This window comes from Molothrus aeneus, chromosome 18 (assembly GCF_037042795.1).
Source record: "Molothrus aeneus isolate 106 chromosome 18, BPBGC_Maene_1.0, whole genome shotgun sequence".
Lineage (NCBI taxonomy): Eukaryota > Metazoa > Chordata > Aves > Passeriformes > Icteridae > Molothrus > Molothrus aeneus.
Window position 1 is genome coordinate 8,262,059 of NC_089663.1, and position 16,342 is coordinate 8,278,400.

General features: G+C 43.4%; 1 protein-coding gene across 1 annotated transcript in view; it reads left to right on the top strand.

Moving 5' to 3' along the window:
* The first annotated feature begins 5,945 nt into the window (after positions 1 to 5,945).
* GALNT9 (polypeptide N-acetylgalactosaminyltransferase 9) overlaps positions 5,946 to 16,342 on the top strand; it is a 132,310-nt gene continuing 121,913 nt past the window's right edge. Inside the window, exon 1 of the mRNA XM_066562024.1 lies at positions 5,946 to 6,262. Coding sequence (XP_066418121.1) covers positions 6,022 to 6,262 — 241 coding nt within the window. The 5' untranslated portion in view covers positions 5,946 to 6,021. The remainder of the gene's footprint in view (positions 6,263 to 16,342) is intronic.

Genomic DNA, 16,342 nt, shown 5'->3' on the forward strand with positions numbered 1-16,342 from the left:
CCATCTTCCCCATCTTCCCCATCCTTCCCATCCTTCCCATCCTTCCCATCCTTCCTTTTTGGTGCCACATGTCTCTGGGAACAGGCTTCTCCCCAGAGCCAGAACTGCTGTATTAAAAACATGCTGGAATAGGAAACTTGATCTGGACAGGTTTCCTAAAATAATATCTGATCAAAGACTAATAAAAGACCTGACAGGAAATTGTGCCACCATAAGGTTGGCTGTTTAAGAGTAGAAATGGAAGTGAGACAAATGGATTCCAAGGAGGAGCTGAGGATCATAATCCACACGTCACAGACAGAGCTGAAAATTGATTTTCTCTTGGAATTAGGGGTATCATTCATGAAGCCTTTATTAAAACAGCCCCATCAAAAAAGCAGTCTCTGTTTTAAAGCCTGTGCAGTGCATGAGAGCAGCAGAAGAAGGAACATGAAGAACCAGAAGATAATGTTGGACAGTGTGAAAAGTAGAAGTCTCAGCATGCTAACAGCCTAACCATTGTTTAGGGCTTTGTAAGTTTTCTGGCATCAGGAATAAGTAAAGATGGATTTCAAGGAGTATAATGAGGTAATTTCTATATCTGTAATAGCTGGATATTAAATTACATTTATATATCTCTTGCACATTTATTTTCTTTATTGCAACTCTCATAAACATAGAAGCCGTCCTTGAAAAGCTTCCCTGATTTATTTCCAGGGCGAGTCTCTATCTTATCACAGCAACTCTGAAATTCCTTGCAGTAAGTTATGGGGCTGATCAAAACCATCAGTCTGCAGCTCAGAATCCCAGTGCAGCAGCTGGTCCCAGCCACCTTCCCTGTTTTGAGGTGCAGGTGGGCTGAGCATCTCTCATTTAGGGGAGACAAGGTCCTCAAAGATGCTTTTTCTCTTGTTGCATGGGTAAATCTAAGTCCCTGCAAGTAATTTTTGATCATGGTGAATGGTGATAATCCTCTCTTAGCAAACAAGCACCTATTCAGGAATTACAGTAGGAGATAATAATAGGAAATGGATGGAGGACTATGCAGTTGGATTTTAAAAAGGCAGCTCCACTCAATTCTTATTAAAATTGGTGAGAGCTGTAATGTTTATTAATTAGAGCTTTGTAAAATGTATGTGGGTTGAATATTTTAGTCTTGGCATTATTTATCTTCTGGTTTTACAATGACAGGTTTCTTGGGGGTTTTAATGCACGTTTGGATAATTGTTGAGTTTTATCTGCATGCTTTTACTACAGGGTGGTCATCAGCACAATCTCACAGGCTTGAAAGCAGCAGATCTGCTGGCAATTGTGCTGTCTATTATAAATTCACTCTGCAGGGTCAACCTGGAGCTTTAATGCAACAGGAAGAATATAAAAGAAGTGCATATTTGTGTCACAGGTGCTAGAACACAGCATGATTTGTACATTTGAAGAACTGTCCCATGTGCAAGTGGGAATTGCTGCAGTTTTAGAGGAAGCCTCCCAAATTCCATTTATGAAACTTCTGTGTAATCTTATTAAGTGACCGATACAGCGAAAATTAAAAGGATATATACACCTATATTACATATATATATAGTTTCTGAAATGTTCAGATTTTAAGGCATCTCAGCATCTGAGGGGCTGCAGTGCCTCTTTGCAACAGGGTGAGGGCCTCAGCTCTGTGTGTCTGGGTGTTCACAGGTCTGAAACTCTGCTGGCTGCTTTTGCTGCTGTTTTCTTCTAAATAAGTAGAAAAGTAGAAAATGAAGTAGAACAATATTAGGCTGTGTTAAAACTCTAAGCAAAGTCCAGGCAAATGCAGGTGGGTTCTCACTGGGAAAATGGTGGTGATGTCTGTGTGTGAGTAACTACAGCTGGAATCTGCAGTGGGAGATCATCACTGGCATAATATTTTTGTCTGTGGTCTCTTTTTTTTTTTTAAAGCTAGTCCTCAAATACTTGAAACATCAAAGTCTTCCCTTCTACAGATTATTCATTCCTGCAAATGTCTCATATCATGCAGTAGGATGATCAGAAAGGTATGTCTCTTTAGAAATGGTAAATCAATCTTGTCCTTTTGGAAAAGTGGTTGGGAATGATTTTATGGTTATTAACTTGAATTCAATATTTTTTTTCAACCTATGCTTTTCAAAATTCAAAAAAATTTCAAGCAACTTTTTAATCATCCTCTTCTTGCCTTTTCTCCAAAGTAAAATCTTACTTTTTCGTTTCATCAGCCAGTTCCTTCATCTCATTTAAAATGAAACTCAACATAAAACCCCTCATAGAACATTGAAACTCACTGGTTATCTGAGCATGTACTCAGCACACCTGGGACTGAAGGTGTGGTGCCTCCAAGGACTCTGCTGTAGGGATGGCACTTCCACATGGTCTCTTTTAATACATTTTTCTGAGCACTTTTGGGGAAAACTTAACTTGAGAACTGTCCAGATGATGGTGGGTATGTTGATTATACTCAGTTGTTGTACAATTTACAGATTTCAGTAGATGGCTAAAAAAGCCCATTGTGTATTGGTTGAGGTTTGTAGCTCCAAATGAACTGGGTGAGATTGATTTGGAGTCTGTTGCCTTGAGGAGCTGCATGATAGGCTATGTACATAGTGGCTGTAAGACTGATGCTTTACTCGAGTTCTTTTCAAAATATTTTAGTTCTTGTTGTTTTAAGTGAAATTTTCTGTCTCATAGTTCAGTAGCTAAGTAGAACAGGATTTTAAATGCAGAAGCAGCTGAAGTTTTCCTCTGTATCAACATCCTCATGCCAAGATGGAGCATCCTGCAGTAACCAAGAGTTAACAGAAGCAAATACAAATGTTGTAAGGCCAACGTTGCACAAGACCAAGCACAGCTTCCAGAAGAGCCTCAGACAACATCAAGGTTTGGTTTTACATGCTGCTGTTACCACTACAGCCTCAGCAGTTTGACAGCCCAGTAGCAGCTCAGAAGTGCCCCAAGGCAATAAACCATCTTTGCTGCTTTCAGGGAGATGCTTGTGGCAGATGGATATTTCTGAGTGCTGCCTGGCTTTTCAGAGTCCTTACCTCTGGCTGTTTGACACCACCTTCATCTGCAGCCAGTTGTCCTTCATCCAGGTGTTCCCTTTGGCTGAGCACAGGGGGAGCACGGGGATGTGGAGTGGGATCACCTGAGGGCTGCCATCTGAATGCACGGGGTCATGGTGTGCCTCTACAGCATCTTTGTGATCCATCTTCAATGATGAATGGAAATAGGAGATGAATAGGAGTGAAAATCAGAGAGAGAGAGAAAGTGGATTTGTGGTTTGGAATGGAATCCCAACATTGCCTCTGGCTTGATCCATTGATTGGGAACAGCTAGCAATGCCTCCCATGATCTCCCTTTGCAGGACGGATCAGCAATCAGAGCTGATTCCTATGGGTTCAGCTAAAGCATTTTCACTGAAATCCAGCTGTTATATATATTGATTTTGATCAAATTTTCTTTTGGCTACATAAGTCTTTTCAGTGGGAATTGAAATTGGAACTTCCTTTTGGGCAGGAAACAGCAGCTTCAGCTCAAGTGCTGTTCGTGTAAAAATATTACAGTGCCTTTTTTGTTTGGTTCCAAGGAAAAAATGAAATAAATCATTTGATCATGGAATTTATCCAGAAACACTTCTGTCCTTCAGTCAGCTCTGGCATCTCTTTTGCAACTTGCTTTGAGTTGTCTGAAGGAACAGTGAGCTACACGAGCTAGCTGTTATTTGAGTGATATTGGGTGAGGTTTCAGCCATGTGAACACAGTCTGTGGTGTGTACAGAAGAATATGAGAATATTTTAAGCTGACCATTTAAGAAATTTACTTAGGTGAAAAAGTGGTTTCCTTCGGCTAAGCCAGTCATGGATGAAATCATGTCTGTGAAAGCCAGTTTAAAACTGCAGTGGTGCAAAAAATCCTCATCAAAACTTGGTAAATTCTCTAAGAATGTTGAAGGTGTTTTACAAGCCTTGGGACAAACTATAAATTTGTGTCAGAATCTAATCTGAATTCTTGTGGCCAGCTTGTGAACTTGGAGTTTATAATTGGAAATAGGGATGTAACAGATTCTTAACCATATCAAGACCAGCAGGTGTTGCTATAATATATTAAATGCTGTGGAGCCATCAAATAAGCTGCACTTGAGCATTAGTTCAATATTTTCTTAAACCAAATTGTTATATGCTAGGAAAATGTAATTCTGTGAGTGATTTGCAATAAGAATAGCCCTGAAATAATCGAAGCACTGGGAAATTTCAGATTCTGAGCTGCTTCTGCTGAGTGACTAAGAGAGTTTTGCTACACTTTGAGTGAAAGATCTCATCCTGCACCTAGGCATTATTTGTGTTTAAGAATCCAGTAACCTAGGAAATAACAAAATCCTGTACATATTTCCATACTTGGAAGAGATGACACTGCAGAAACTTGTGGCATCTTCTTCCAGGGATAAGATGAGATGATAGTGAAACTCCAGTTTAGGTTTTTTCTGTTCAGCACAGGTCTCACTGGTGATCCTCAAAAGACCAGGGGAGAAGAGAATTCCTCTAGGACAGAAACACATCTTCTCCAAGAAACTGCACCCTCAGGGGCCTTGCAGAAGGTGAGCAGCAGGAGGGTCAGAAGCAGAAGCAGCAGTGGAGAATTTATATCTCAGAAAACCCTGAGCAGGGCTTGCCAAGCTTCGATGAACTCAGGGAGGTTGTAACCTTTGCTAGATTTTGAGTTGGTAGCTCCTGAAACCAAGAAGGAAGGATGAAAGGAGAAAAATTCCCAGAACCAGGATATATCCTATGGTATGCAACCCTCTAAGTGAGATGGGTATATCTTTTTGTATAAAAGGATAGACCTTCTGTATATCCTGTGAGGATGAACGGAGAAGCTGTTGAAAGGACATATTTAATGTCCATAGGTATTGAGATTAAAGTGTTAATGGTTATGACCTGAGAGATTATCAATTTAGACTAGATATACAGAATAAATATTTTCTGACAAGGGTGGTAAAGTGCTGTCATAAGTTGCCCAGAGAGGTGGTGGACGCCCCATCCCTGGAAACATTTGAGGTCAGCTCAGACAGGGCTTTGAGCAACCTGATCTATTTGAAGATATCCCTGCTCATTGCAGGGGGCATGGAGCAGATGGGCTTTTAAACATTTCTGCCAACCTAAACTATTCTATGAGTCCGTTTTTCTATGGATGTTTGGCAAGAACTTCTCTTGCCTGTACATGTGGTCCCAACCATGTCATTTCCATGCAGGATCCCAAGCCAGAGCCGTACTCGGGCTGCCGAGAAACCCACGGAGCAGAGTGCGTTACCAGCTCTCCCTCTTGCTGGGGAGCGTGCGAACTTATTTCATCTCTTCTCCACCGCTGAGCCGGGTGGAGCATCACCTCCCCTCGGGGGCTGCAAGGACGCCTTGGTCCTGCCGCCCTCGGGAGCTGCCCGAGGGCAGGACCAGCTCTCTCCAGGTGGGCAGCGATGATAAGATGGCCCCTGGCGCGTTCGGCGGGCTCGCTGGGCAGGGCGCGGAGCGGGGCGGGCGCGGCTCCGCCGTGTGCATGTAGATGAGATCCCCCGGAGCACGTCACTGCGCACCGGCGCTCTGCGTTCGGGGCGGCGGACAGCGAGCGAGGGCGGGCGGGCGGGAGCCGCCGGAGGAGCAGCAGGAGCAGGAGGAGGAGGAGGAGCAGGAGGAGGCTCGGCGGAGCAGCAGCGCTCGGCCCCGCTCCATGCCGCCCTGCCCGCCGCGGCGCGGGCCCCGCGGGGCGACGGCGGGCGCGGGGCGGGGAGCGGCGCGGCGGTGCTGAAGGACAGCTCCGCTCTCCTCGGCTGCGCTCCCGTTCGCTCCTCTTCCCCGGGCTCCGCTCCTGTTCTCTCCGCTCCCCCTGGCTCCTCTCTCCTCGGCTCTGCTCCCCCTGGCTCCGCTGCCTTCGGCCGCGCTCCCCCCGGCTCCGCTCCGCGCCCCGGGCGCTGCCCTCTCCGGGTGGCCGCGGGGCCGCCGCTCGCCGCGCCTGGATGCGCCCCCCGCCACCGCGCCCGCGGCTCCCATGGCGGTGGCACGGAAAATCAAAACTTTGTTGACGGTGAACATCTTGGTCTTTGTGGGCATCATCCTGTTCTCCGTGTACTGCAGGATCCAGGACCGCTCCCAGGAGCTGGTGCAGATCGTCCGGAGCGCGGACCGCCGGGCCAGGAGCCGCGGCGCCAAGGTGGGCAGCCTGGCCGACAGGGAGTCCATCCTGCAGCGCCTGGACCACCTGGAGGAAGTGGTCTACAACCAGCTCAATGGTACGAGGGGCTGGGAGGGGATGTCTTGTGTCCCGGGGGGTGCTGCAGGATGGGTGAGAGACCCCAAGTGTCCCCCCGCTGGGGAGGGGAGCCGGGCATCACTCGCACCGACCCCAGCGCTGAAGTGCTGAAAACCGAGGGCAAGAGGTGATGCAGGGTTTGCTGGAGGGGTTCGTCGAGCCTCCCACCACCACCCTGCCTCTCTGCCAACTCTTGGTCCAAAGTCAGGACTTCCTCAATAGATGCAAAGTTCAGGATGCTGCAGTTCAGGTGTTTCAGGATCAGAGGAAGTCCCTACAAACTGTACCAGGTTTTACAGTTTGTCTGGATGTATTAACTCTGCATAGGAAGTTGTTTGTATAGCAAATACAGGGTTAGATTATAGCTGGAAGTCATATTCTTGGTTTCAGAGCTATCTTAAAAACATTCTGCTGAGTTCTTACATTGTGCACTATTAATGGTCTGTTTAAACATAGCACCCATATGTTTCCTTAATGATTTTGCCATTTAAATTTGTTATTGTCATTGATGAGGAGGGGAAGCATCCACCAGTTCTTTTTATGACTTACCATTCTAATTCACCAGCCTTGTAAAATATTGCTAGGTAAGCAAAGAACCCTTCCATGGTAGTTAAAACAGGCTAAGCCATCAAACTTGTTATAGGACAGATAACATTTCATATAGAAACTAATTCTTCAAAATGACTGCATTTGTATTTGCGTGGATTTGTGAAGTTTTAAGTGTGAGACACCAAAGAAATAAGTATGTGATTAAATACAGCAGTGTTTTGGACAAGAAAAGGCTGAAGGAGTGAACTTTTGCATGAGATTATAATATAAATGTAACATTTAGTGTTTCACTAAATAAATGCTTAGCAAATAAAATGGTCAGTGTAAATATGTTTAATATGTGCTTCTGGGCTGCTTGTGGAAATCTTACTTGTAACATTGATTTAAGAAAGGCTACTGTAGCCTCAAAGTGCAGACAAATAGGAGGGTTAGCATAAAGTATGTTTCCTATTACTACTTTGTGAATGAATGTATAAATCTAAGTTAGGCTGCTATGGTAATATGCAGTTTGTGCCAGCAAGTGTTAGGGAACAGGCATCCCCTCACACTTTCCTCTGGATGAACAGGGCAGAGAGAAGGGGGAATGTGGAGTGGGGTGTTGGTCCCAAACCCACACATTCAGGAATTAGAGAGAAAGTGTCAACAGCTGTGCTTTCTGACCATATTTTGGAACAGTTTTGAAGAATGTAGGATTTAAGAGGAAAATCATTCTCGTGAATTCCACCAAGCCACAAAGTTCACAAACTAAATTAGATATATCCATTACAGCTGAATGAATGGCTTTTTTGCTCAAATAGATTTGTTCTTGGTGTTCTTCATAGGGGAGACTTTGGGAAGGATTTCCCTGTTCTGTGTTCATCTCAGCACAGCATCCCCTGGAGAATCAGCAGAGTCCTTACCATGATAGGCAGGGACCATTGCACACAATGACTGGAAGTTCTCTGTAAAGCATGCCTCTTTCTTGGGAACTGTTTTCTTCATCTTCTTTAATTCCATTTATTGGATATGGATCGTCATGGTGTAATTACTTGAACTTAATGTTGTATTGCTTCTTCAGGTCATATCAAACACTGCAGGCAGTTTTCTTTTCCTGGAAGTTCTTACACAGGAAAATACAGAAAGTTTTTCAAGCTGAGCTGTTAAAATTTCCTGTTTATTTATCCTTAATTTTTTCTCTGATGTGATTGTTGAGTTTCTTATTATTACACAGTGGTACATTAACATAGATTAATTCTGAAAAAAATACTTTTTCCCCCCATCATGTTTCAACAAAAGGAAAAAGTCCTAAGAAATTAAGAGATTCTCCACTGAAATCATCAGAGCTGCATTGCTGTAAGTGAGATCAGGACCAAGCATCTGTATTTGGGTTTAGCTGGCTGCTGCTCTGTTTGTAATGCCATGACTCATTATTTGTGTCATTAATGGGCAGCCCTGGGATCCAGGGGAGCCTGTGTGACAGGGCTGTGCTGTGTCACACAGCAGGGCTGCTGTGGCACAAACACTCTGTGCTCTGCAGCTTCACCTCAGGCTTGAGTCAGGTTTCTCAGCCCTGCCCATGCTGCCTGATCACAAGGTTAGAGAGCCAAATGAGGCTGTCCTGGATGTCACTTTTTTATCAGCTGGGTCAAAGTCTCTTCTGTGTGGAGAGACAGACACAGGTAGACAGGTTTTTATTCAGGAGGAATATGAGTTCCTTGCATACCCAGGGCCCCTCAAAGCTCCAGGAGGCTGAGTCCAGCTCAATGCTACCATTGCAGCAGGTCAGCACAGCCCAGTATTTGAGTTTTCTGCTCTTGGTCCTTTCTCTTTGAGATCAGCAAATTTGGAACTACCTATTAAGTATATTTTTGGTAATATCTCAGTGTTCTTTTATTTTATTTTTCTCTTCTATATAGATGAGTCCTGAACTCATAAAACTTGCCTGGATTTTCTAGGGACTCTGTTGATGATCCAGAGCAATAAAATGCTACTCTGAAAGATACCACCCTTGCAGCTGCACAGAATTTTGTTTCTGTCACACATATTTGTTTACATGCAATCAAGGAAATGTTATTTAGAAGTGTGTACCTTCTGCAAGGAAAAGAAACACAGGCAGTAACATTATAAACGTATAAAGAGGCAACCCAAAACTGATCACTTGAGAACTCATTAACTTTTCAGTCTGAATGAAATCAGTGAGTGCAGTGCCTGTGGAGGTGTGTGCAGAACACAGAGGACCATGGATGAAAGTCAGGAGAAAGCTGGTCCTTGCCATTATCTTTGGCAGAACAGGAGTTTTTAGAATAGGATGAATGAGAATTGCCATGATTCCCTGCAGAGTCGTGCAGACATCCACCCAAACAATAGTTTTCATTTGGCTCGTGCTCTGGTTTTTTATCAACTTGGGGAAAATAGTATTTCTGAAAGCTTTCTTTTCCCTCAGCTGCTGCTGGGTTTGGTGGAAGCAAATGAACAGAGCATGTAAAGGGAAAGGAAAGCAATGAAACGTGTCAGTGGAATTTTCTTGGTGAGACTTTGTATTACGTCCTGATGTTTGACCTTGGGTACAATGTTTATTTTGAAAAACAGAGTTATTATAGACCTAGTTGAGCAATGTATATATATTCTTTTTTATTATTTTTGCTATGGGATTGCTATTGATGGATATATTTTATTGTCATTCAACACAGAACTCATACCAGCTAGACATGGTAGCAATTCATTAAATGTCATAATGATAACACCTTAGTATTTTCTTCCTTTGCCTTTACTTTTTTTTGTAAAGGGGAAAAATTAAAAAATTATTGAATTGACTGAATTTTTTCCCTTAATCAGTTTTGCATCTAAGTCTGTTGATAATGATTCACCAGAGAGGATAAAGAATTTTTGATGCCCCAAGTAGAGCATAACCTTTGATGCCAAAAGCAATTGAAGGTCAGACTACAATTTCAGTCTAATTGCCTTTTTCCCTTTTCACTGTCTCTTTCCAGTAATACACAACAATCAATACAGCATGTAATTAGATTTCATTCAATCTGCAAAGATTTAGAGAGCTTTCATCTTCTCATTATGTATTCTCACATCATGTCTTCCTACCCATGTCTTCTACACTAGACCCCTTTGACCTGTGCTATTTTAGATGTGGAGGGATGAGCTGGGAGTTTTCCCTTGAATTTGACAGGTTATCATTCGTTACACATCATAATTCGATTTTGGTCTCTTTGGGAAGATTAAATGCAATAGCAATTTCCAGTGTGATAAATGGGGTTTACATTATATATGCAATTCATGGAGGAGGCTGGGGGAAAAAGTGGACAATTCACATTAATTGCAGCACAGAGGCTTCAAATGATGGAAATAGCAGGTCCTGGGTGCAGAGTACTGATTCCTGCTGACTGGGAGTCCTGATTTTTAGAGTGCACTGGAAGCCAAGTGATTGCATTTAAAATTCAGCCTGGCAATCTGCATAGGTAAAAGTTACAGTAGTATTTTTTAAAGGGCAGTTTATTCTTCATAAGCTCTAGACTGGTTGAAAATGGATCCAAATTTCCACGTTTGAAAGTAAGGGTTGGGAACAGGCTGCAAGAGAGTCATGTGAATGTCCACATCACATGTCCATGTTGTCAAAAAGAAGTTTTTACAGCTGGCAGCTCTCAGCTGAAGATCAGATACTTGGTAGAGAAGAGGGGTAAAGCCACACGTACACAGGGCACATTTAGTGTGAGTGCAGCCTTGTACCAATGAAACTGCACCTTCTCATGCCCACACATTTTGTAACTATTTCTGTCTTATGTGTTTATGGTCTGCTGCTAGCATACATCTGGCATAATTAGCACCAAAACATGTCCAGAAATATCAGCTCACATGTGAGCTCTGCCCTCAGCCATGTGGTTTCCTTCTGGTGGTGGGCTTCTCTTCATGTGGTATAATTTTTAGGACATTTTTAAAGAAGAGCAAGGTTGGTTCTCATGAAGACATAAGGGAAAAATGCTATTTTTTTTTTTAAGTTAGGCTGCCATTTCTTGGTTTACTACACAGTATTTTCTATAGTGCTGGGTCATTTTCTCAAGCTTGGCTAAGTCACCATTGACTTACCCAATGCAAACTTGACCTTCTGTATTGCAAAGTGATGGTCAAGTCCAACAGACCAATTTCCCCATCAAACTTGTTTTGGTTGTGTTAGTATTGATTTATGCAGCTGAGGGAACTCACAATCAGTGCTTTCAGGAAGGTCAAGGTTTTATTCTCCAAAACAACAGAGGGAAAACATAATGAGCCAATATTTGGATAGCCCCTATATAAATATAAGGTAATATTTGAATAGAATGACTCTATTTAGGCACTTTAGGAAGAAAAGTTCTAAAAGTTTGGTTAAAAAAGAGGGCAGCTCTCTTTTGTAAAACAGACAAAATTGCACTCAGCTCTGAAAAATATTGACAAATGCAAAAAGATATGTCTCCATTCCAGCAGCACATCAGTGATTTTTAAGTCTTTCCCTCTACTTTGTTTCATATAGTGGTAACTACTTTTTATGTAATGTTTCTGCTTTTTGCCTTTGTAGCTGGGAAGAAAGCGTATTTTGACAGGAAAAAAAAATCATGTGGTAATTTTATCATTGACTCATTTTTGTGGAACTTGAATCATTTGTACCATATGAGATTAAAAGCAATGTTTACAGAGGCAGAAAGGAAACCTTTGCCTGATGTTGGTTTCGTTGCCTTTTCAGCTGTATTCTGGTTCAGTATCTTTCCATTTCTTTGTACGTTTAGCTGGAATTGGAAAAGCAAATATGGGTCTGTCATCTTCCCAGAGAGGAGCTGCAGTGTGGTGGCTGCACACCTACAGCCCCTGCACAGGTTCAGAGGATTAGAAAACCTGGCTTTAATTTAATACCCTTGATGGAGAGAGGTGAAGCTGGTTTTTGAGTTTAGGGAGTTTTAGTGTTTGTTTGTTTGATCTTTTAGTAAATAAAGGCAGGTAGCAGTTGAACCAGGAGCATCATTTTGGAATGAGGTTCCAGACACTCAATGTGTGGCATTTATCCAAGGAAATATTAAGGTTTATGAAGGGAAGGAAAATAAATGAGTCATGTTTAACAAATCTGCCTTTTTTTTTTAATGTTCCTCCCTAACTTTAGTAATGGGCATTCAGTTTCTGTTTCTTGGTATACTTGGCATACTTTTTAAGTATTATTGCTGTTTGTGGGGTTTCTCTTGGTAGTCATTACCATCATTTAGTTTAAACCAACACACTGAAGGACAGAAAAAGGAAAAAGTAGAAAATAAAAAGAGCCTGTGATGTTCTGGATAACAGGAAGGAAGAGAGCCAGTGACAGCAGAGCAGCTTCCAACCTTGTTGGAGTCCTATTGATCAAAACTGTCCTCTGAAATAAGACACCTCCAGTTCCTGAGAGAGAAAGCCAGAGAAACCCTCCCAGTGACCCAAAGTCATCTTCTCCTGAGAGCACAGAGCTAAACCAGCCACATGCTAATTGGATGTGTCTGCTTTTCCTAAAACTCATAGCTGTGGTGCCATGGAAATGCCCGTGAATATCTGAAAGCTTCAGAGGTGGAAAGCTTCGTTTCGAGGGCAGCAGGGCAGGTGCAAACAGATTAAAAACTGTCTTTCTGCCTTAGAGTTTCTATCTTTTCAGGTGTTCTGGAAGATCTAGGTTCTCCAGACAGTTTTGAAGACAAGATACAGCACAACTGGCACTGACTGCTTACTCAGCAAGTCCTGCAGGAGATTAAAAGAGTGTAAGGCCATCTCCTGAGCCAAGATTTCTTGACTTACTCAACAGAAGGCAGCAATGATGCAACTTGGTCTAAATCAGAGGGCCCTCTGATTTAGCTGGGGTTATTCTGAGTTTAAATTCACTGTAGTGCTGCTGAGGATAAAGGTGACAACATTGTTTCTGTTGGTTATTTCTCAGTTTGATCTGTTGGGCTTTCAAATTCTTATTTCTTGAAGTGACATCACACCCCTGATCTGGTGTAGGTCCACATGAAGCAAGATGTGATATCCACATCTGTTTATATCCAAGGAAGTGGTACTTTGGAGTTGAGTTCTGCTCTCTTATCCCTCTGGTTTGATGCCCTCCTCCCACAGTGAGGAAGGGGACTTTGCTTTCTGCAGTTCTTCACACTAACTTTTATTCCACCTGGTTTAGCTCAGTTGGACTCCTTGCTGTGCATGGAAAGAGCCCAGCAGCACGTTTTATGGGAAACCCAGTGGAATGGGTGTTCCAGAGGAGCTCTCGCACCATTCCCTGCCCCTCTTACTGCACTTCTCAGGCCATTTCATTTCTGAACAATTCTGTGTTTGTGTTTCATTTACTGGGATGACTTGTTCTGAGGGATCTTCTCACAAACCAAGGATGAGCCTGGGGCCATGAATTGTTTTGTATCCCTGTTGAGGGCAAAATGCAGCAGAAATGGGCTGATCTTGAGAATCACTGACAAGTGGTAAAAGGCCTAATCTTTTTTGTTGGTTTTTTTTTTTTTTTCCCCATCAAATGTGTCCTTGATTACTGGCTCTGAAGGAGAGTCTGAGGGCAGCAGCAGGGTAGGGAGCTGAGGAGACAATAGAGTGATTCTGCTTTGTCATCATGCGCAGTGTGGACGCAGAGTTCTCTTGGGGGCTGAAGAGTTGTTGAAGTAAATGAGCAAAACGTTTTTGGAGAAGGTGAGAATATAGATTTCTGAATATCTTAAGCCTTGTATCACCTCCCATGGAGCCATTCTCTAGAAGCACTTTCACTTGCCACCGGTCTGATTTATAATTTTAATACATGAGCTGTAATTTGCATGTCATCCTGGGAGAGTGGGCAATGATGAAGAAAACTAAACCAAGGAAAAGGTTTTTAAAAGAGCTTCTGTTTTAGTAGCTTTCTGCTACTTAAAAATGGCTCTGTCTGGCAGAGATTATGGATGCCTAAGTACTACAGGAGAGTGTTACCTATTTCACAGCACAATGTTTGGAATCCCAGTGTCTGGAATCACATTTAAATAACTCAGATTTGGTGGTAGAGGATACAAAGGGACTTGCTGGAGATTCTTTAGTGTGCATTTGCTCCAGTCTCAACCTCCTGGGCTGCAGGTTAGAGCAACAAGCCCAGGAGGCTGCTGCAAGAGCAGGCTCTCCCTTGGGCTGAGCAGCCCCTGCAGAATGGCACAGCACTGGCACAAGCCTTGCTCTCCCCCAGCAGGCTCCTGACACCTGCTGCCCCTGTGCAAAGCCAAGACAGCCCTGTGGAAAGGAGCTGTAGGATACAGGATTGACAGCACAGAGCTGGCTGGTCTCTCTGTGTTCCCAGTGTGTTGCTGGATTTTGTTCCTGTTGAAATTGCCACATCTGTGGTTGAGTCAGCACTCGTGTTCAGCTGGGAATCCAAGCCAGGTGCAAAAGTGGCACTGCTTTCTAAGCAAAGTGCAGATGCTGCCAGCCCTGCTGTGGCAGTGTGGGGGTGACAGACACTGCTGCCTGCACGGGGTGACTGCCTCAAGCAGGATTTTATCACTGCAGCAGTGACTCAAATTCTCCTCAGCTCGCCCGTGCACTTAGTCCTGGAGAAACCAGTTGCCTAAATTAATCTTTGCTATTGATCCAGAGGCATCAGCACAGTCTGTGGTTCTCAGTACAGTAACTCCAGTAGTAAATTTGGCCAAGTGAAGGCATTTTTGTCACAGGATGAGGAGTAGGCTTGGTAGTCATGATGATGTCTATGTAGTACAAAGGATGAAGCCTTGCTGTGTCCCTGTGCTGCTTCAGAATGGTTGAGAACAGGGCCCCTCCTCCTGGGAGGTTTTGGAAGGATTCCCTTTTCTAGTAGAGAACTTTGTATTTTTTTTACCTCTGACTCCTAATCCTGAGGGCTCTTGTTGCTTCTGCTGTTTGCCTCCAGTCTGCATTTTGCAAAAAGAAGTTCTCAGACCAGGTCAGATGAGCACTTCATGGTGGCTGTACTGCCCGTGCTACTGCAGGGCCATTTGCACAGGAAAAGGGGGTTTGTTGCACAGGATTTTGTTTCTCTTGGAAGATATCCATGAAGACAGCTGGAAAGGCCTTTCCTGCAATGCTGGGGAAGTTTGCTGCTTCTTCTTTTTTCTTTTTTTTTTTTCCCTCTAGCATTTTTGGTGGGGTGGTAGGGTTAATTGGTTGTTTTTCATTTGGATTTTTTATGCTGGTTTTGTATTTTATTTGGCAATGGGGCCTTACTGCCCTTTTAGAAATTGAGTTTATTTTTTTCTACAGCTCTCATATGCCTCTAGGATGAACAGCTTTTGTAAATAAAAATGTATTTTTTGTTATATTAACTCATTTTCAAGCAAGCCTTGTGTTGTAGCAAAGATTGGTGGTATTCTTTCCTGTGCATGCTGAACTGAAGGCAGTGATAAGACTAAAAATATCCCCAATTGAAATAGCATTGTATAACCCAAAGGTTAGTTTTCCTCAGGATGAAAATTTGCAGTTGCTCTATGGGTTCCTTGTAAGACAGATTTCTGGTCATGCAGCCATGTGTGAAACGAGGCTACTGATAGCTGCAAAGTTCTGTATCTGCAAAACTCAGCCCCACTGGCGGCTGCCAGGAGCAGAATTCAGCTGGTGGCCAATGCTGGCACCCATTGCTCTGCTGTGAGCTGGGGGTGAGTGCTGGCTGTGCTACCAGAGCAGGGACCAGGCACTGTTCACACCTCTAACAGGAAAAACAGATTTTCCAGCCCAGAGCTGTTAATGCTAAAACCTGCTGATGGATTGCAGGTGGCTCCATGTAACAGATGGGAGTGGGGCATGAGGGGGAGAGAGCTGAGAATGTTGGAGTTATTGCACAGCCTAATGCTGAGCTGCCCAGCTGCTGGAAGAGTTGATGCTTTGAATTTTCATGTTGGGGATGGAAAAATGGGTGCTTGGGTGGTTTAGGTGCGAGCCTGTGTTAGCCTTTGTTATGGAAAACGCTTTTTTTTTTTTTTAGGTAGTTCTGTTACAAAATTTGTGTGTTGTCTGGAGAGTCCCCAGGACCCAGGTCTGTGGATTTAGGCTGCTGACTTTCCAAAACCATCACAGGGATGAGGGGAGCCAAATTCTTCACTGGAGCCACCTTTCTTCCAGGTGGCCAGTCATTTCTACCACTCTTTAATGAACTTTTGCATCTGCCAGAAAGTTGCAACTTTCTCAGCAGTTGAAAAATGTCTTTTGTTTATTCACTGCTAGTATCACAAGGAGCAGTGAAAATGTTTGCAGGTATTAATTATAAATGTCACCTATTTCTTCAATTTAACATTTGGCAAACTCACTCAATACATCCTTCGTGGGGTGCTCCTTTAAAAGGCACAGACGTGACCATGGCAGCACCTGCACTGAACATTTCACCCTCAGCTATTCCTGCTCTGAATACACAAACCCAATAATCTTTGATTTTAGACCTGTGCCAGCATGATGCTCCTCCTGAAATAGATCCATGTGGCTCGATGCGTTTCCATTCAACAGAAAATTAATTCCAGAAGGGAAGTGCCTTTTATAATGCCTGTATCCA